The 23265-nt window shown below is 37.9% G+C and overlaps 1 protein-coding gene across 3 annotated transcripts in view; it reads left to right on the top strand.

Moving 5' to 3' along the window:
- Window positions 1–23265, top strand: part of LOC136267911 (uncharacterized) — a 103016-nt gene that overhangs the window by 22610 nt on the left and 57141 nt on the right. For all 3 annotated transcript variants that reach the window (XM_066063107.1, XM_066063117.1, XM_066063097.1), the window contains exons 3-4: window positions 5360–5656; window positions 14817–15526. In XM_066063107.1, the coding sequence (XP_065919179.1) occupies window positions 5360–5656; window positions 14817–15526 (1007 nt within the window). The remainder of the gene's footprint in view (window positions 1–5359; window positions 5657–14816; window positions 15527–23265) is intronic.

Here is a 23265-nt window from a genome sequence, read left to right as displayed (position 1 = left end):
TGATGTGATCCCTACTAAAACAGTACATGAAACAAGAGATGGATGATGGTATTACAGCATAGCTCAGTAGGAAAGTCCCTGCTTTGGCACATTGGCTATAACAATTATTTTGTGCATTGCAAAAGTAGGGATTTTCTCACATAGCTATACTGTAATACCAGTGGCGGATCCAAAGGGGTTTCTGGGGTTTCGACAGAAACCCCCTTTTAAATTTTTGCTTAGTGGCATTTTCAATGCATAAACATTGTTGTACTAACAATTTGTCATAGCAAACAACTATATACCAGTAGCATGCACACAGTTGCACTTAACTGACACCATTTATAGCTATTAAACTCTCAGCAACATTTCACTTTTCATCTCCCACTGCATTAAAAACGATCGAGATACTCTGATAGAGCAGTCAAGTAACTACTCTAATAGAGCAATCAAAGCTACAGCTCGTAGTCACCATATTTGCCCTATAGTTAGCTATAGTATTTAGTTACTATATACAGTTGATAGCATTGAATTTGTAATTGCTAACTAAAAATCTGATCTCAGAGCTTTTAAAATCTCAAAATTTTCCTGAGAATTGACATCAGATGCCTTATTTAGCTATACCAATTTTCAGAAACCCTCTTTTAAAAATCCTAGATCCACCACTGAATACCATCATTCATCTCTTGTTTCACTACTTTTTATTGCATAGATCCCTATTTCATTTTTAAATTAACAATTTTAAAAAGCACAAATTTGTTTAGTGTTTTGTTGTAGTGCAGCTAGCTACAGTGTAACTTGTGACTGCTCTATTAGAATATCATACGTGGCTGTTATATTAGAGTGACTGTTGTAATAGAGTATCTTGAGTCAACCAAGAGGTGTGCAGCTAGCTAGACCAATAAGGGGTGAAGTCATTTTTTTTACTGTTAAGTAAATAGCTAGAATGTCAAGAGGTGTGGTATCCATACTCTAGAGCTATTAGTCCATCTAGATATTTATTTGATGGGTGGGGTCACAAACCTATTGCAAACGGGATCCCAATCGTGAAGTTGCAGATATCTACTGCAGACAACTAGCATACCTCTAAGTCTAATAGTAGCACTGGGACTAAGGTGCTTCTGAAATTCAGCTCTAAAATAATTTTGTGGCATCTAAGACTGAGTGACTGGATCTGTGAAAACTGGCCTGACACAATCGCATATTTTTCAAATTCCTGTTCCTTAAATATTTAAAATCTACTTAGCCAAGTGTACCCTCTGGCAAAGTTTCAGCCTCATATACCAATAGCTTTAGGAGTTACAGCCCTACAAAGTAGCAACAACAGAAAAATCGATTTGTACAGCAAGTATAGGGAAAATAAATTACAGGCGCCTACAAAAACGGTTGTAACTTACCAATGAATTGAGGTACGGAGCTATACTTTTCACCATCATGTTCACCATGAACATGGGAATCATTTACTGGGTCAGTGTTTCCTTTAGTCACTCTTCTTTACTGCAGACAAAGGTGAAATTCGTGAAGAAAAATTGATTGCGTACGATAGCTTTGAAGTGACGTAAACAAACGCTCATAACTTCCGTATCCTTGGGTCTACTGCAATGAAACAAAGATTATCCAACTCCTCTTTAGCAGGCGAATAAGGTAGTATCCAAGGTTTTATTGTTACGCCCTTTCTTCACTAATAAAGAAGTGTTCACAAAATTTACGGAATTTTTCAATAATACACAAGAATTTCATCCATTGTATTCAATGCTTTATACCTATACTGTAAATTTAGGTTTGCACGATTGTGTCAGGTTTTCGCAGATCCGGTCATGCTGCTGAAAGAAAGTGTTGATACGCAAAATTAATGCCTTGATATGGTTTCATTCGATGAAGAAGAAGACAAGCAGCCTGATTAAAGATCAAGAGAAGACAAGGCGCAGAGGGCCTCCACTTGTTGGAACCCCAAAAGGCACATCCCACTGGCGAGTTTGTTATTGTGGCGTAAACTAAAATGGTGGCCTTTGCCTGCTTTGTTTGGCCTCTAGCCTTGCGACTGTGGTCAGACAGGCAGTGAGACTAAACTTTGAGTTTTGGTGATTTAAAAAAATTCTATATCCAGCTGCCTGTGTTTTGTTACATTTAATGCTGTATCAAGACACATGGTAGTGTGTCGTGCGGCTCAAGAAGCCGGCGCGCCACACCGTGAGTATATTTACAGGAAGAAAGTAAACACAATTTTCATACCTTTGTAGCTCCGTAATTCCTTATCCGATTGAAACCAAAGTTGCTACAGAAGTGCCGGCTAGGTAGGGGAGTCCACATTCCAAATTTGAAGAAACTCACTCCAGCCATTTCCGAGATACGAGCGGCCAAAGTTAGGGTTTTTTTCTTCATTTTTGTCTTCTTCTTTTCGCACACTTTGCAAAATCCGCCATAAAACACGAATGCGTGCTCCAATCGGGCTGAAATTTAGCACACTTAAAGGGCTCATTAAGGCGAATCTCAGTACCAAGTTTGGTAGGAATCTGAGGAATATTCACGAAGTTATGACCGATTATTTGCGTAAAATAAAATCGAAGATCTGTCATGCCCACAGGATAAACCGCTTGAAGGAATGAGCTGAAAAGTGCTATGTAGATGGAGTAACTATCGTAGGAGTGCCTTTTTGTGGTTTGTAAGGAATCTGGTTAAAGGCCATCGAGATATAACACAAAATCCAACCTGTGTCACAATTACGTGATCGATTTTTATGAATAAAAAACTATTAGTTTTCACGCCTACCAGGCAAACCGCTTAGAACAGTGAGCTGAAAAATTGGTGTGTAGCTGGAATAATTATCATAGAAAGTCTGTGTAGTAGTACACAAGAATCGGATTACAAACCACTGAGTTATGATTCCAAAGCAAACTACGTGTAGCATATGCGAGATCGAGATACTCTAATAGAACAGTCACCCTAATAGAGCATTCAGCTACGTTTATAACTTACTCCTTTATAGAATTCTATTTTTTGCAAGTTATTCTGTAGGGAGTTCAGCTCCAAATAGTTAATCTTATAGACAATTCAGCTACAAGCAAGTCACCCTGTAGAGAGTTCAGCTGCAAATATGTTGCTGTAGAGATTCAGAACATTGTAAGTCACACTGAAGAGAATTCAGCTATAAACAAGTCACCTTGTAGAGAGTTCAGCTACAACAAGTCACTCTGTAGAGAATTCAGCTACAAACAAGTCACTGCGTAAAGGGTTCAGCTACAAAAAAAGCTACCCAGTAGAGAGTTCATCTAGATCAGCTATAAACAAGTTACTTTAAGCAATGTTCAGCTACAAGTAAGTCACTCTGTAGAGACTTTAGCTACAAACAAGTCACTCTGTAGTACAAGCAAGTCACCGTGTAGCTGGAGAGTTCAGCAACCAATCAAAGAAACCACTCTGTAAAGAGTTCAGCTATACAAACATGTTATAACTCTACAGAGAAAGTTATAACTCTATAGAGAGATCAGCTAGAAACAATTAGTCATCCAGTAGAGAGATCAGGTACAAGACATCACCTTATAGAAATTTTAGTTACAAAGAAACCACCATGTAGAGAGTTCAGCTGCAAACATATCACCCTGTAGAGAGTGCAGCTATGAACAGATCACCCTGTATAGAGTTCAGCTAGAAAAAGTCATCCTGTAGAGAGATCAGCTAGAAGGATCACCTTGTAGAGAGTTCAACTACAAATAAATCACCCTGTAGATAGTTCAGCTAGAAACAAGTTACCCTATAGAGAGATCAGCTAGAAGAAGTAACCTTGTACATACAAAGAATCCATCATATAAAGAGTTCAGCTGCAAACAAATCACTCTGTAGAAAGTTCAGCTACGGATCACCCTGTAGAGAGATCAGCTAGAAGAAATCACCTTGCAGAGAGTTCAGCTACACAGAAACCACCATGTAGAGAGTTCAGCTGCAAAAAAATCATCTGTAGAGAGTTCAGCCAGAAACAAGTTCACCCTGTAGAGAGATCAGCTAGAAACAAGTCACCCCGTAGAAAGAGCAGCTACAACGAAACCATCCTGTAGAGAGTTAAATTACAAACAGATAACCCTATAGAGAGTTCAGCTAGAAACAAGTCACCGTGTAGAGAGATCAGCTAGAAACAAGTCATCCTGTAGAGAGATCAGCTACAAAGAAACCATCCTGAAGAGAGTTCAATTGCAAACAGAAAACCCTATAGAGAGTTCAGCTAGAAACAAGTCACTGTGTTGAGAGATCAGCTAGAAACAAGTCATCCAGAGATCAGCTAGAAACAAGTCATCCTGTAGAGATATCAGCTAGAAACAAGTCACCCTGTAGAGAGATCAGCTACAAAGAAACCGAGTTCAGCTACAATCAAGTTACGCTATAGAGAGATCAGCTAGAAACAAATCATCTTGTAGAGAGTTTAGTTGCAAACAAATCACCCTGTAGAGAATTCAGCCACCCTGTAGAGAGTTCAGCTTGAACAAGTCACCTTGTAGAGAGTTCAGCTACAAAGAAATCACCATGTAGAGAGTTCAGCTGCAAACAAATCACCCTGTAGAGAGTTCAGCTAGAAACAATTCATCCTGTAGAGAGTTCAGCTAGAAACAAATCACCCTGAAAAGAGTTCAGCTACAAACAATAAGAGTTTCAGCTACAGTTCAGTTATGTAAGAAGTCACATTATTAACTACAGTATGTGATAATCATCATTCAATGTTAAATATACAAATATTTCATCAGACAAAAACTATACACACAATTACTTCCTTTCTTCTACAACTCCTTACAAGTTAAAAAGAAGATTCAAAGCCATATGGCCAGCTTTGTGGTTTGCAATGCAAAAAGATGTTATATCTAAACCAAAACAGCGAAGCTGTAAAAAAAGAGTGCGGCCCCCAAGGTGAAAAAAGATGTGAAATCCAAGGTGGCGGCCAAGAAATGGCTGTGATGGTAGGTTAATGGCAAAAATTTTAATTACAATAATTCAGGTGAATTTGGTGCCGAATCCTAGTGGAGGAGGCTACACAAATTCACCTGAATTGTCGTAATTAATTTTTTTGCCATTAACCTACCATCACAGCCATTTCTTGGCCGCCACCTTGGATTTCACATCTTCTTTCACCTTGGGGGCTGCACTCTTTTTTTACAGCTTGGCTGTTTTGGTTTAGATTATATGGACTAGTATTATTCTGTAAAGGTGATTTTTGTCACATAAGATTTCTCTAGGATGATTTTCAGAGGCAGAATGTTGGGTGGCGTGTGAACGTTTTGGGGCGATCTCTACTTAAACGGTACTACTGTACCATTTGATTACATAAGAATTCATTACTTGTTCAGCCTTAATCTCCTTTTAATGTTTATAATTCTTTTTCTTTGTTCACATTTAGTGGATGAACCTCCGACATTACCTCAATTGAAATGTGTCATGAGACAAGATAATACAGAATTTGTTACAAAGTGGCAGGACATTGGTTTTGAATTGTTGAATGATTCTACTAGTGTGCGCATACTGAATGAGATAAAGTCTGACTTTCACACTGTAAATGAATGCTGTATTAAGATGTTTGAAAAGTGGATTGCTGAGCAAAGAAAGGCCAATTGGAACCAACTGATAACAGCATTGAAGAATAATAATTTGAATACTACTGCAGAATACATCAAAACTAATCTTAGAATTGAAAATGGTATGGTATATTATATGCAATGTTAAGTTGTGTGATTGCTACTACAACATCTTCGTGCGTTTTGGTCTCATGAACATAACATACATTTCATGCACATAACGTACATTTCATGTAGTCACGAGTGACATATGTAGTCTATTGTAAACAAAGATGGGGTAATGGGTTAAAAAGGTAATGCTTATTGCAATACTGTTACTGTACTTTTAAAAGTATATAAAGTGTTGCATTTAAAGTAATGGGTAATATGTAATTTTATTTTATTATTATACTGGGCAGACAGCTCCAGCTGGTTGTGCCCAGGGGACATGTAACGGCAATAAAAGTAGTGCATTACTAAAGTAATGATTTATTCTAATATATTGCTTTTCCATAATAAATTAAAGTAATCTAACTTGTCTACTAGCTACACAGTTAAGCATAAGGCTGCTGTATGTATAGTCTACTAATGATACCGGAACTCACAAATATTGACAATGACTAACTAGACAAGTGCTATACTTAATAATGCACATTGTTTGTGAAAGTGGTGTCACAGTTCAGTGTTAACTGGTCTTGGAAGTTTCTCAGCTCCAGTGAGCCAGCTCACATTAAGGAGCTATAGACCAGGATTATTAGCCCCAGAGATAGACTCAACAGAATCTACAGTACAATGCCATTATATCATGTGTTCAAGTATAAACAATAAACTGAAATAATATCATGTGACTACCACATGACCAACTGCGTGCTGACAAAATGGCCTTTATTTAAAGTTAAGATATCATAATGCTGTATATGGTTTGTACTACAGTGAAGTTGTACAAGTAAAAGCCAGTGAATTTACTTCTTGATATTCAGATTATTACAAGAACAAGACTGAATTAGGGATTAAATGTTCACTAGTATATCTGTAGGTGTAGGCGACCTCCCTTGTTTCCCCACTTTTTTTTCTATGATTCCTAATTGAACTTTAAAATTCCTAATTTTTCCTTTAACTTGTTTGTTTACTTTTTTGTAACATTATTATGACTGGTGAACCCACACATACCGCATCAAAAGAAAGAATGACGCCAGAACTCAGAAGTAATGTTTTCGTTTAAACGCACACCCCAGCTATCAAAAACTGCTTCGAAAGTACAGTGGCCATTATGCTTTGCTTTCAGAAATGTTCAGCCTGTTATACAGCGCTACTGACGAAAAATAGTAGAAGAAGTGCCTCTGCAACAATGCAGTCACCACGAAAATACAACGATTTGCATGCCCCCGACTAGCTATTACTGCCTCGAAAGTGTTGTGGCCTTTACCCTTCGCTTTCAGCTATGTTCAGCCCATTACACAGCATTACAAATGAAAAACAGTGTTCGAATCCTCTCTGCAATCAGTCCAGTCACCATGGAAAATATGAGAGATTCCCGTTTACAAATGTACTGCACTGTAGGGAAGCCATGCATTGCACTACCATGAATGGACACCTTGGGCTGTCAGCAAAAAGAAATGGGACACAAAGGAGGACAAAGGTAAGTCTATGATGCGGCCATAGTACGTACTGCGGTATGCCAAAAGACATGTCTCGGGACGAAGTAACATCGAACAGTGAAAAAATCAGGCACATAGCCTTAGCTGCTATCGGGTTACGCTTGCCTGAGGCAGGTAGGCGGGTGGGTAAGCGGGCGGGTAAGTGGGTGGGTAAGCGAGTGGGCACAGGCGGGCAGGTGGGTGAGTTGCGGGCAAGCAGGCAGTAGAAAATTCCATTGAATAATTATTTTGCAACAATTGATTGGAAGCTTTTAGGATCGTACTGAAGTCACTTTTGGGCTTGGTTATACCTAACCAATACTGCCAAGGTGCCAGGATGGAGTTGTGAAGCTGGTTTTTGGGTGAATTTTTTGGCTAGGAAAACCCAAATCTCCATGATCCCTAATATACAGTTTTCATGATGGTTGTATATATTCCCTCAGAAATTTTATAAGGTTGTGTGTGCAGTTTTAAAGCAAATTTAACTTGAAGTGTTACATTGTCTGAGATTGAGTCTAGGGAATTTTTGACAGTTTTATGTACTATTGTATAAGCTTAACCCAAGTACAGAGTATATATATGTACAGTAGTTGTCACTTACAATTTTAGGGGAACAACTGAGATTTTTGGGGGACTGCAACAGCCCTAGAATCAATGCTATTAAATTTTGTAATATTAAAGTATTTCATTTTACCGTTATTCTGACTACATTATTAGAGTATTACAATTTGTGTGACTATTAATAATAAGACTGAATACATATGTGACTGTCTCAGCAAAACCCTACCCAGTTTGCACAATGTTTGAATTCCTTTTTATATTATCGTCATCTACAGTGTGCAAGGAATCATCAACAAAGTTTCAGCCTATTGTGATGCTTGGTTTTGGAATTGTAGTACTAGACAGTAGGGAGAGCATCAATAAATTATTTGTATAGCAGTTATACTGAAATACTATCTATGGTACAATGGCTGGAGTGATTGGCATCAATGATGACACCTCGTGCTCGTGCATGACAAACGCACTACCAATGAATAAACTAGTTAACAATGAATTCACTAACCATCAAGACAGTAATTAGTGAGTCCTTGTACGCGGTGGTAGCCAAAATTAGCCTTGCTTTCTTGTTCCTTCTGTGGTATAAATGGGCGCCTTTGATCTGTGCACGCCCCATACAACAAATCAGTTATAACACACCCATTTGGTTTGTATCTGATTTGTAAACAACTCCACCCTCAGGCCTGTGATCCTCGGGTGTTGTGTTTACAAATCAGATACAAACCTCATGGGTGTGTTACAACTATTACATGTATGCTAAGTATTGCATTCAGGGATGAATCCAGGAACTGGAAAGGGGAGGGGCACAAACAGGCTAAGTTGTAGGTAGTTGGGGAAATCCAGATTCTCTTGTTAGTTGCTGCATTTTTGAAGCAGTTAACAATAACCTCTTATATAGTAGTGTCCCACTGTTAATTTCTGCCATTTTGGTCTTTGCAGATGGTTGTGAAGTATTAAAAGCTGTTAAAAGGCTCTGAATGTCTTAAACAACAGCAATGTGAGAATTATTTTTAGAGGCGCTTAGTATGTACGAAGATGCTCAATAATTACCACTTTTCACAGCTAGTTTGACATTGATTTGCTTTGGTTTCACGTGAATCGTACAGTACAATAGTACTGTATAGTAGGGACCACAAAAGAGTAGGCGTGGCCCACGAAAAAATCACCCAAAAACCAGGCTCAATTTTCGCTGATGACGATGAGGCAGTATTGGTTAGGTAAAACTAAGCCCAAACAAGCTTTCAGATCGACCCGAAATGCTTTCAATAAGTTGCTACAGAATTTAAATAGAATTATTTAATGGAATTTTCTACTGAATGAGTAACTGACTGACTGAATGATTCCTTCAGACAAGCGTAACTCGATAACGGCTAAGGCTATGGGCTTGATTTTTCACTGTTTGATGTCGTTTTGGTCTGAGAGGTGCCTTTTGACATACCGCAGTACGTACAATGCACTCTTCATGAATTTACCAGTGTCCTCCTTTGTGTTCCATTCATCTTTGCTGACAGCGAAAAGTGTCAATTTGGTGATAGCACATGATGGCTTCCCTTCATACGGTAATCGTCTGTATTTTTTAATAGTGGCTACTTTGATTGCAGAGGTGCTTTCCAACAGTTGTTGATTCGTACTGCTGTGTAATGGGTTGAACATAGCTGACAACGGAGTGTAATGATACTTTACTTTTCAGACGATTATTGATATCTACACAAAAACAGCCAAGCTGTGAAAAAAGGTGCGGCCTTAAAAAGCCTGGGTGAAAAAAGTTGTAAAATCAAAGGTGGCGGTCTACAATGGCTGCGATGATGTTAGCACTAATAAATTTTAATAATGGCTGTGCATTGTTAAAATTTATTAGTATTAACATCATTGCAGCCATTTGCTGGCTGCCACCTTTGATTTCACCACTTTTTTCACCCAGGCTTTTTAAGGTCGCACCTTTTTTCACAGCTTGGCTATTTTTGTGTGGATATCACTTCTTTTTGTAATTGCAAGTTCCAAAGCCAGCCTATAGCTGACCTTGATAATTTATTTAAACTGTTTTCCCTTTTCTACAGGAATCATCAAAGACTGCATGGCTGAAATAAGATGAATTTTGAAGGTGCGTATACCCCAATGATGGCTGGGCAGGTCTGACTCAACTAAGAATGGGAGATGCCCTACCCTGAGAAAGCTTCCACTGCAGAATTGGTTAATTATACCATTCTAGCACTTTGGAGCTATGGATACATATCATTTAGATTTTTTATTATTCCCAGGGTTACCAGCACCTTTTGCCACCATCCTGACATCACAGAACTATATAAAACTACTCCTTCTGAAGAGAGACAAGGAGAGCAAGTCTTCTGTAAAATACAACACTGAGCAGCACGACCCATACCACCCCTTAATGTTGAAAATACAAGTGGGGTAAAAACCCATCTCAATTTCATTGTTCATACTTCTGTTGCTTTTCACGTTCCGGCAAAACGTTGATAAACTATGGTGAGGATACCGTATTTCTATAAATATAAGCTGCGAGAAATTTTCACCAGTTAAATTTTCGTGTTAAAAACTTTTCAACTGTGTCCTCAAGCGACGAAAATTTTTTAACAATGAATTATGTAGCTTTATTATATTAATTCGTTAAAATTGTACTGTCCTTTTTGTATATAGGAGAAGTAGAATGACAAGCTGAGTGAAACTTTAAGTGTGGCATCTCTGTTCCATGGAGGCTGCACCCCAGATCGAGCCAGAATTGTCCGTCACGAACTCAAGCAGTGGACTGGAGTGGAATTGCTGTAGCTATAATCATATTTGTATATGTACTTTATTTAATGTGTCCTGTACTAGTAGATGTCTATCATGGCATGGCATCATTGCTAACGCTATCACTGGCGGCGAAATATATGAGGACAGCTCTCTCCGAGGCCATTCTTGTTTTATTAATATACTGCAACAAAGATATACTATTGAAATTCCAACGGCTAAGCTTCAATCCAGGTGACCAGAAAGCAGTTAACCGAATTCATTCAACGTCTCCAATATTACGTTGGCAAAAATTTTTCGCGTAATTAATTTTCGTCTGATGCTAGCTTTGACGAAATATTTTTAACAGTTTATAATTATAGAAATACGGTACTTGGGTACCACGATATGAAGGTGCAATAGCCTTAACTTTGACATTAAAGAATGCCTTCAGATGTTTGCTTACCTCCCCAGAATCCTGAAGTATAAACATCTAAATGAGTTCCATCCCCATTATTAGCTGTTGCATATCGAAGACCTGGTCTCCCCTGTGAAGGATGCATGAAAACGGTGTTTTCTGGTTCCGTAAAATGAGTATGTCGCGCCTGCCCACACTGGCTATACTTGGCTGCACGATACGGCACTTTCAAAATTTTTGTAGAATGTTCTAGAACAATCTAGATTATCCATTGGTAAAGATCTATGAAAATTGATTATTGAGTAGATTTAACTAGAATTTTCCTTTATGTAGTAGAAATAAAGTGAGGTGATCAACTGTGATAGCAGCAGCTCAGTGGTTAAGGGTTTGGGTGTCCAGTATGGAGGTCTCTGGTTCGAATGCTGGTAAGTAATTTTTTTTCGACAGTTTTAATGCACCTTTTTTACCCCGTGGTGACTGTTCTATTAGAGTGTTTTGACCCCGTGACTTACAGTTGTTTGGTTTTTGCCTTGTAACTCTGTAGCTGTCAATGCGATTACTTTTAAACCACAAAAGGTTTGAGCTATGATGGTTAACCTACATGCATACTGATTTTTAAGTTATTCCCATAAGTGGTTTATCCTATAGGCATGACAACAAGTTGTCCTGTTTTAATGTAAATAATTGTCCGTAGCTCTATGAATATTAATCAGATTTGCATCAAACTTGGTACGTGATTGTGCCGCAATACATTCTTAAAGTGCACCAAAGCTCAAGACAATTGAGGTACACGTTTGCATTTTTTAATGGTTTTTGTAAAGTGTGCGAAAAGAAAAATCTAAGTCCCCCGAGCCCCCTAAACGAAGAAAAAAACAAAACAAAGAAATTAAGCTGAATTTTGAAGGCTTATATTTCACGATTGCATTAAACAATCTTGCTCAAATTTGGTATGTGGGGTCCTGAAGGTGGAGGGCATTTGCAGTATAAAACTGGTACCAATTTGAGAAGGGAGCATGGAGCTATGTATGTGTGAATACCGCGTTTTGTTTTTTCCTGTAAATATACTCACGGTGTGGCGCGCCGGCTTTCTTGGCCACATGACACACTACCGAGTGTCTTGATAGTTGGGCATACAGCATTTTCTTTTGATGTGGTCTGCATGGATTGCAGAGGTACTTTTCAAACAGTTCTAGATTCGAAATGTTGTGTAATGGGTTGAACATAGGTGACAACAAAGCGTAATGGTTCAGACGATTACTGATATAGCAGGGGCACATGGCACCAATTAACAAAAAAGTTAACAAACAAGTACACAAAAAATTTGGAATTTTCAACTAGAGTAGCGACCACCATAGCACATCGATAAAAAGTACTGAAACAAGCTGGAGTAGTGCATGATATTAAATCACAGTAAAACAATAAGAAGTGTTATATCTCTACTGTGCATTCCCATTATGGTATCTTGAGCACAGTAGGGATATAATACTTCTTATTGTTTTACGGTGATTTAATATCATGCACTATTCCAGCTTGTTTCAGTACTTTTTATCGATGTGCTATGGTCCCAACTCTAGTTGAAAATTCGATTGTGTACTTGTTTGTAGTAAAATGTACATATTTTCTTGAGTTTTATAGCTAAACTGATCTTGGCCTAACATAAAGTCTAGTATTTTAATCAGAAGTATGGCTGGCTCCTCCACAAGGTGAGGGGAGGCATTTGCCCCTAATGCCATCCTGGATCCGCCATTGACATTGGCTTACCCTAGTGGTTGAAATAGTTGAGGAGTACTTTCGTGAAAGTAAAATTAATATTTTTTTGGATTGTGCACCCTAACTTTTATTTTAACCCATTAATTTTGTCTTGCAATGAAGTGAATTTTTGTGCACAGGTTTTACAAAGAATGAATGTGCTTACTGCAAAAATGTGGTAGCATCGTGTTCACTAAAGCAAGAGGAGTTCGAGAATCTATTTTTCTTGTCAGTGCTCCCAAGGAGACAAAAGATATGAGCGTTTGTCTGCCTCGAGTTAAAAAGAGTGGTATACTGTATAGTAAAAAACTTTAGCAGTAAAAAACTTTGGTGAATAGCATTACAATAGCCAAAGAATAGCATTACAATCGCCAAAGGTTATCCGCCAATTATTTTTAGCAATCACATGAGCAGATTAGCCATGTTGAAAGGATGGGTATTGAAGTATCGTGACGGATATCGTGGGTATTTCCAAGTGTTCCCTTCGATATCTGTGAGGTTAAGAGTTCAGAAAAATCCAAACATTGCTCTCGACATTTCTAGAACCCCAGCAAATGATGTTTCCACTTCTACGGTAGCTACAACTTGAATGCAACGTTGCTATGTGCAAGTGCAAGCAATTAAAAGACTTGCTAATTAAGGGGTGTTGCAGCCATTTCTATCGTGAGTCATTATCCCTAAATGTGAAAGATAGGACTCACAATCGAAATGGCTTCTATGCCCCTTAATTGGTTAATTGTTTAATCACTCACACTCATGTGTAGTGATGTTGCATTTGAAGGGTACAGTATGTGGTAGCTAAAAATTTTCAGGTGTAGCCCTATTTACCAAAGTTTTTCCGTCAGTCTTGCAATAGTGGGTTTTCGCCAAACTTTTTACCGCCAAAGTTTTTTACTATATAGTACTCTCATTTTTTGTCCAGTTTTTGCCTTTACCCTGGTCATAGGAAGAATTTGGAAGACATAACTTATCCAGCAATGGATCTGCCTGTTCATGGAGTAAGTTACACCTCTGTAGATGACTGCATTTGTAAGTTATGATCATTTAAATCCTGAAGCTGATTTTTCGTGTTGTCACAGTACAAATCGATATTTCTGTTGTTACCACTTTTTAGTGCTGTAGCTACAAAAGCTTTTGGCTTCTGGGGCTGAAACTTTGGTTGACTATTCCTTTGGTTATTTACACGAAGAAATTCGAAATATGTGCAAACATGTGGGATTCTTACATATTTGGCTACATAATTTTGTAGTGTTTAACCTTTTGGGACCTTACCCTATTAGGTTTTTGATTGTGTCCTTGATCTGGAGAGTATTTTATTCTAGAATCAAATTTGTTGTGTTAAATAAAAGTGCAATTATTGGCAAGTATAGGATTGTCAAAGTATTATAAATCGTAAATTAAATTGTAGCACTTAATTGTTAGTCCTCCATTCTTAGAACTGTGTGCAACATATTTGTAAATCCTCATTTGAAAACTGTTGCTTTAGCTACTTTTGATATAATAACAGTAATATGTGACCGGATTTCACATAACAAGGCTTCCACACACACAAAATCAAACTTACGATTTTACCAGAAATGGATTGCTGGTCTAATACACTATCATATTTCACACTGTACTTCCTTCAGCACTGACAAGTCTGGTTTCTGTAGCAGCTTTCTTCCGACCCTGTCAAAGCCACGAGTGTGAGATTGGCACCATTAAATGGCCATGGCTCTGTGATAATGGTGTGTAGTGAGCTGGGACTTCACAGAGAGCTTGCCAATAGTGTTCTCAGTCAATTTGGAGTAATCTGAGTGCCATGGAGGGCCATGGAGAGCCCAAACTTGGCCTCTGGATTCCAATCGTCTTCTTACTTCATTTTATACCTGTATATTAAGACCACCGTTCACCCCCACCCTCCCACCCTATTAGTACCGCCTGTGATATTATTACCCGCTCGAAAAAAGCTGCTCAAAACAGGGCAAATTTTGGGTATCAGAAATGTATACACCCACTCAGTGATAGCTAGTGAACAGATGAACAATTGGTGCAAATTTTGTTTGCACAGCTGTAGGCACTGGGAAGTTATTACACAATGATTCCTTAAAATCGCCATATCTCCTAATAAAGCTTTGTGCGTCGAAGCCTTGTTTTGTCAAATTCAGTCACATATAAACACTAGTGGTATTGTACTACAGTATAATGTGCACTTGTTAGTCTCTCTTGTTTCAGGTGCTGATAAACAAGATGAATTGGTTGAAAAGCAGTTGAATGCTCGAATAATTGTTGATTTACGTAGCAAATATGTTAGAATTTTGCAACAAGTACAAAGTATGATTGAAGAAAAGAAATATGACATCAAAAAACTTATTGTCAGATTATGTGCTGCTGATGAAGATAAAGAAACGGTCTTTTCAACTGACAGAGCCTTTACTGAAATAATTGATACTAATGACCTATTTTTCAATATTAATAGATACTGTAGTATGTATGATTACCACTTATTGCTTGCATTTGTTGAGTCCACTGACTGCAAAGAAAGTATTAAACTGCTGGATGATTTTTCTGAAGAGTTACATTCTTCTATCTTCAATCACCTTAATTTGTTGTCTGAAGATGGAGAGCTGAATGTTCCCAAAAACTTCATGCCAGGAACTCACAAACTTTTAATTAAATATGTTGGTGGAAAATGTACACTGACAACTAAAGAAAATGTACAGAGAATCATATATGAACGTTTTAATCTCAAGAAAGGAACAATCATATTTCGTGGTACTCAAGAGGGTTGTGTTGCTATTGTGTATCAAATTTCTAATGCAGTGAAGTGTCATTTGTTAAAATGTCACATAACACCTCAAGATGCTTTGGAATTTGCAAACCATAAAATCAAGTGTATAATTGTTGATGATACCAAACTAGCAATGTCTGCACAAACCAAAGAGGTAAGGATGGCATGATGTGCTATACTTTAAAAGTATCATCAACCTAATAAATGGTATCATACTAGGGATGTAATTACATGAATGAGGCGCATTTATAGAAAAGTCTAATATTTGAGTTAAAGCTTAATTGAATATACATAGAAAAATCTCACACTTGGAAAAATTAAACCATATTAGAAACCCATACTATATTATTAGGACTAGTATATTAAAAAATTAAGTTAAAAATGAAGTAGGAATCAGTGATAAAAAGTAGTGAAACAAGAAATAAATGATGGTATTACAGCATAGCTTGATGGGAAAATCCCTACATTTGGCATGTTATGTATAACGATTATTAGTTTATTCAATGCCAAAGTTGGGAATTTCCCACTGAGCTATGACATAATGAAATCATTCATCTCTTTTTCACTAAATGTGACCAGATATTACAAAACTGATCCAAATCGCTCATCAGGCAAAATCAAACTAATACCTCCAGTGGATAGCTACACTACTGTAGGGCTAAAACGAATATTCTAAATGAAAGAGAACGAATATTTTTAGTTAAGAACGAATAATAGAATATTCTATATATAGTGTAATGCTCTTATACATGCAGTGTACATGTGTTATTTCTTATTATTTGTATTCAATTGTAAAACATCATTAAAATTTGATACAGTAGGCAGCTTTTGAAATGAAGTGAAAGTGTCTGATGATGTAGCTACTAGAGGTGTACCGATAAGGATTTTTCAGTTGTATTGATATCTGATTAATTTGTACCTAAAAGAGCTGATACTGATTATATACCGATTAAATTATTGTATATTCGTAAATCAAATAGAACTACAGGTGTAGCTACTGCATGATGTATATTCTAATGATTTGTAGCATTAAGAAAAGAGAGGTGATGTAACTTTACTATATTGCACAACTACCTATGGTGGTATGGCCTCTATTACACAACCCAGACAATTAGGCACCGCAAATATTTTAATACATGCTCCTTTGTCCGGATTACTCCGTGTTTTGATTAGTTACCAAGATGGCTGTTATACACAGGTGATCACTTTAGTTTTCCTGTAGTGCAGTTTTTTATTCTTAAAGTGCAGCTAACAACTACTGTTCTGGGTAAGAATATTTTAACACTAATAGCAGTACTCACACACGTCGTCATATGGCTTCTCGTAACTTAGCGTTTTATAGAATAGTGTAGAGAGGCTTTCTGTTTGTTTGTAGTGAGAAAAAAGGCTTTTCATAGCTGGCCATGCAAACTAATCGATTCATAGAGCGTTTGTGCCCATTATTACTGAATATGGAAGGCATATCGGCAACCAATCTGATCACCCTCGCGATCACCAATCCGATTATCGGTACATCTCTAGTCCAGTGTCTGATGTTGTTGAAGTTGTAGAGACTGACAAAGATTCCTCATTACTAGTGTCTGCCATCTTTACTGTAATTTCGATGTTTCGAATTCAATAATTCCTTCGAACGAAGTCGAATCGAATACGAATTCGAATATTCGGTATATTCGTTTTAGCCCTACACTACTGTACTAGTAGTTTTGACACTCGGTACCACTCAAACTGCTCGAGGCTGGTTTCAACAGACGTCTTTTCTGGGTGGTGTGTAGAGCTCGAATGACGGTTTTAGGCCTTGTGAAGGACCTGGCTTGGCAAGAACCAGTGGTTTACTGGTGGACAGCCTGATAATGTTGGCCAGACATTTTCCTGTGGATTTTGCTACATATCAGCCACTAAGGAGCCAGCACAGCCCTGTAATCTCGTCTCTGGACTCCAATTGTGGTCTGCCTCCATTTTGAGGTCTAACCCTTGCCCACCCTGCCACCCCCATCCTCCACCCCTTTGAGAGCACTCGTGATACTACTTCGCTTGTCCAACTGCTCAGAGTTTCTATCTTATTTGGCAGGAAACTCTACAAGCAGCTACAATTACTGGAAGCGGCCTGAAAGGTAATAGATTGATGCATCTTTTGTGTAAATGTCATATGCGTGCTTGCTATCCTTGCGGAGTTATGCTGGCTTAATTGTTTAAAACCGTTTATCTTGAAACTTCTAATGTGCGATTTGGATCGTTTTTCCAAAATCCAGTCACAAATTTTATTGCTCGGATCCCTACTTCATTCATTAATAATTTTTTTATACACTAGTTTGTTTAGTTTTTACCTACAGCTATAAATGTGTGACTGTTCTATTAGAATAATATTATCATACATGACTGTTGTATTAAGGATTTAATTATAATGGCTCAACGGGTATCTAACATTAGCCTTTCTGTCATCAAGCATTTAGAATACAGAAACTGATACAAGCATGTACACATTAGATGTCATTCCCAACATAATACAATTGCAATCAAACTCTTTTGGTAGTGGCTATAATTACTATTACAGATGATAAGGCAAAGAAGTGAACTATATCCTTCAGGTATGTTGGTATTGATAGCATTACAGTATGTCTGAACAAGGTCCATTTTGGTCAGACATGCTTAAATGTAAACATTGCAATCATCGTACAGTACGGTAGTACCGTCCATATAGGGATCATGGAGGTTTGGGTTTCTCTGGCCAAAAATATCACCCATAAACCGGCTTCACAATACCATCCTGGCACCTTGAAAGAATTGGTTAAGTATAACTCCTGAAAGTGCCTTCAATATGACCCTAAATGCTTCCAATAGATTGCTACAAAAATTTTTGTTGTTTAATAGAATTTTTTATTGATGCCTTCAGACAAGTGCACACTATCTCTATAACAGCTAATGCTATGGGCTTGAATTTTTCACTGTTCCACATTGCTTCAATCTGATGCATGCATTGTGGACTTACCTTTGTCCTCCTTTGTGTCCCATTTCTTTTTACTGACGGCTGCTAAGGTGTTGATTCACGGTAGCATGATGGCTTTTGTAAATAGGAATCATCTGTATTTTTCGTGGTGACTGGATTGATTGCAGATGCATTTCTCCTACTGTTCTTCATTTGTAACGCTGTGATACGTAGCGTACATAGCTACGTAGCATACAGTACATAGTTGAAAGCAAAGCTGAAAGCGAAGCATAGTGTCCACTTCACATTCGAGTCAGTAATTGATAGGTGGGGTGTGCGTTCAGTCAAAAACAGTACTTCTGGTGCCATCCTTTCTTGTAATGCGGTATGCATGGGTTCACCAGTCATAATAATGTTGCAAAAGTAAACAAACAAGTTTAAGGAAATAATAAGAATTTTAAGTTTGATTAGGGGTATAGACTGAATCAGGGATTAAATTTCCACTAGTATGTGTATGGAGGTGTAGGTTCCTCTAATGTTTCCCTACTTTTTATTTATATGATCCCTGATCGAATTTAAAATTCTTAATTTTTCCTTATATTTCTTATTAATAGCAGTAAAACATGTAATGAGTGATTGTGAAGGCAGTTTATGAACTTGACATGGAGCTAATGGCTAGAAGTAAGATAATGAATTAACGATTCTGTATAATTATTTTACGTACATACTGTTAGTTTGTCAACTAACCATTAAGCAACAAAGCTACACAAATATGTGGTAAAAACCTGGCTAAAAAATAAATACCTAGAATGCTTGCTGGTATTGGATAATATTAGTACTCATTGCTTCCAAGCTTTTATTTATGATGTACTAGCATTGGTACCTGCCCTACATGCAGGACCATCTCCACATTAAAAATTCTAATGCCGGGAACAGGGACCAAGCATTAAACACCAGGACTGCTCAAGTAGCTATGTAGTGTGCATGGTGATGTCACTTTTTTAAAGAGCATGAGGTTTCCTTATGCCATCTTGCTGAAATTAATGATGCAAAACACCAATGTTTGGTTTTGACAGGAATGTAGTTCAATTAGACCAAACATAAATATCAGTGTCCTATATTTGCTCTGTAGCACGTATGTCGATAGTGTTTTAAAGTACAGTACCGCCCAAGCACAGCGTCGTACTTGCTTGCACATGCAACTTTGCTCGAGATTAAAAAATTGCTAATTGAGGGGCGTGACAACTGTTTCGCTTGCAAGACAATATGGCAGCTGTTTCGTTCACAAAGATCGTGAGCAAAACAGTTGCCACGCCCCTTACTTATCAGTTTATAAAACCTCGAGCAAAATTGCGTGTGCGAGCGAGTGCGACGTTGCGCTTGGGCAGTACTGTACATGATCCTTATGCCAATTTTAAGGTACATATAGTGAAACAATGAGCATACAGGGCTAATTAGTTAAACTGCATACAAGCTAAGGCAATTGTATATACAATATACCTACATTAAAGGTAGTGTACACATGCAGTTTCAGTTTCTAAATGATGTTTACCTTACTGTCAACAAAAAGAAATGAACTTGGGCATAATTTATAGCCAACACAATTGCAAGCAAAGGTTCCTATGCTATGCACTTTCATTGCTGATGTATAGTGACACATATACCTAGTTTTAAAACACTTACAGTAGGAGTGGATCCAGGGTAGGGGGGGGGGGGGGGGAGCTTCAAGGGCTGAAGTCCCCCCTCCCTTTACTTTTAGGCTTTACTTGATCAATATGCTGAGGATTGTAATGAAATTTTGTCTTAGCATAATTGTATGATCACTAATAATACAAATACGTACCCACTTTATAAACATCTTTCCAAGGCATTATCAGTGGATTTATACTAAAGGTTATGCAACAAGGACCAGGATCAGCATTGGAGGTATACAAGATTGAGATACTCTAATAGAACAGTCACCTAATAGAACATTCATAAAAGTTGGTTCTGTTATGGAATTTTTCCAAATCTGCCAGCGCCTATACATACAATGAAGTGCATTAGTCTGCTTAAAAGGCTCGATTCATCTACTTGTGTAGTTATTACTGTACCAGTATACTTAATTCAGGTACACAATTTCCATTGAAAATGCTCTCAGATTTAATTCGTATCATTCAAATTTCAAAATTTTCCAGTTTACACATTATTATTTCATCATGCATGCAATTGTGAGGGGTGCATCATGTACTTGGTTGTCTGTACTCACCCAAACCTTTCCATTAGTACATGCTGCAGAGAGCCATACCTATAATCTAAAAACAGTATATAAAATAACTACAGGCAGAAAATGCATTTTATGCGGAAATGTCTCCAAATTGCAGTATTTTAACATCTATTTTCCTGGGGAGAATGCTCCTAGACCCCCTAGTTCTAGCCCCCCCCCCCCCCCCCTTTTATAAATCATAGATTTCATCCCTGTACAGTGTAATTGACCATTAAGGTTATGTATGATCTTTTAGAGTGAAAGGATGTAAGCAGGATTAGTGAAACAGTTATGCCAGGTCACATGCAGTTCCTCAGTGTAAACTACGGTATCTGCATACGTAGTTCCAGTAATATCATTTTTCAGATACACAGTAGTATCTGTCCTATCATGCAAGTTGCTTATTTAATTACTACAGCAGTAATGAGGTAAATCTAAACAAACAGTTTTGCATGTCAGTGCACACCTATGTGCTTAAAACATAGATGTAGATATGCAGCTGTAAGTGTGAAAGAAGCTTTTACCTACTCTAATACAACACACTGGACCAACACACTGAACCAACACACAGATGGACAAATATATTGGCAATATGACTGCCCTACCTTAAAAGTGCTATAAGAGTCCCTCTGATGTATGGCAGTTAAGTGCCAGTGCTGAAAAACTGAGCATAAGAGTTTGTAGATAAAGACTTGCACAGAACAGATACAAGAAAAAGGTGTACCAAAACAGGTCCTAAAATTGAAAAAAGTTATGACGTAGGTGGGGATTGAACCCAGGTTGATCATAATAACTTGGGGTTAAGGGAGGTGTGTAAATCGCTGCAGTTGTTTATTTGTGGTTTTGACAGGAATGTAGCTCAACGTTTCAGTAATCTTTCCCTACACTAGTGCCTTCATCACCCTATAAAGAATAACCAAAAGCATGTATTGATTTGCTATAGCAACTGTTGAGTTGCCAGATAATGGGCATTAAATTTTGCTAAAATTCTGTGTCGATATGTGCTTTGCATGTCAAGATACAATGAGCTAAAAGTTAACTTTTAAAAAGGTGTACACAAAAAGGTACTGAGTAGAAGAAAAAAATCTGCCAACACGTGGATTCAAACCCACGGCCTCTTACACGCCAGTCAGGCCTTCTACCACTTGAACAGTATGTGCTGTGGTTTTCAAAGGAATGTTGTTCAAGCTTTATCCATACCTTGGCCTTTTACGCGCTGTAGAGAACAAACGGAAGCACACGTGAACTCGTGATAACAACCTTAGAGTAGCCGGATGATGAGTGCTTCATTATCAAAACAGTTTGTGTCAATTCGTGCCATGTTTGGTGAGTAAGTGACGAGACAGATGGACGGGCAGACAGCTTTTCAGCTTTATATAATATAGATAGATATTCTGAGACAACTAACTTTTTTATGGAACTACTTAAAACCACCCAATACCTGTTATAACTAATCTCTCCATACTTTGCAAAATATATCTGGCAAATGCTTGTGCATTTCTTTTCATGTGTTGTCCTAGAATCTTTTTGCAATCTGTTCATCATTTTGTTTTTAAAGTGGCATAATCTGATGAGGAGGCTAAAACAGCTTTCTTGGTTGTTTGGTAAAACACACTGAGAAAGATTAAAAAAAGGTGTTGAGACATTCTAATAAAGCAGCCAGCAATTCTAATAGAGCAGTCACGTATTAACTCTAATAGAGCAGTTTCCATGTGTTTTTAAGGACAAAGCCCTGGTCGCCAGACAATTAAAAACCCAAAAAGAGGCAAATGCAACAATCCAAATACTCTGGTTGAATGTTGTACTAGATGCACTATTTAAACAAACACATACATTGATCAATAAACAACACTAGACTGCAAAGCATTCTTGCAGAACTAAATTATGCAAGTTTCATTTTTAGGCTTAATTAATTACCAGCAAGGGGAGCAGTGTTTATTAAAGTGTAGTTAATTATCGCTTTACCTAAGTGGGCAGTAGGGCTCCAGTGGGCAGAGGCGGCTGACACACCTTTACTTGGGGGGGGGGTTGGGGTCTAGGTTGGTGATTCCATGGCCTAGTTGTAAGTCGAAGACACACAAAAGGTCACTACCTGCTGGTAGTAGTTGCCCTCCACCACCTAGACTATATCTCCTTCTTTATAACTTGCTACACTAGAATACTGTGACTGCTCTATTAGAGTATCTCGATCTTGACTGCTCTATTAGAGTATCTCAAATTATTGATGCTATTGAATTAGGCTCTCCATCACAGCTACAGATAGTTTTAGTGGGGCTAAGCTTCCCTTATTTCTTTTCATAGGGGCTGTTGCCCCCCTTGCCCCCTTCTCCGCTGCCTCTGAAAATGGACATATATGGTCAAATTTAGAAGCCATATACAGCATATATTCTCTGTTTAGTAAACATCATTAAGCATACATAACTGTCATAAATCATAAAAACAGGTAGTCTATACGTATAATACATCACCTTCAAGCAAGCACTGCCAGAAATACACTAGCATGAGGCAGCATGCTGAGTTAAACGATCGTCACCACTAGGCAGCTCAAGGATGGACATTCAGTTTAAATATATTGCAGTGACTCACTGGGATTTCCTTGCATACTGCATTCTGAGTCATTAGCTATGGCCAACCTGGCAATGGATGCTTGACTGCTTGCATTCCTCTGGCAGCTTTTGTAGTTCTGTTGTTTTGTTACTAGTCTCTCTAGATTCTGCTGTTGTGG

Source organism: Dysidea avara, chromosome 1 (assembly GCF_963678975.1).
Source record: "Dysidea avara chromosome 1, odDysAvar1.4, whole genome shotgun sequence".
NCBI classification, from domain to species: Eukaryota; Metazoa; Porifera; class Demospongiae; order Dictyoceratida; family Dysideidae; genus Dysidea; species Dysidea avara.
Note: the sequence above shows the minus strand (reverse complement) of the source record. Positions and strands in the feature narration are given on the sequence as shown.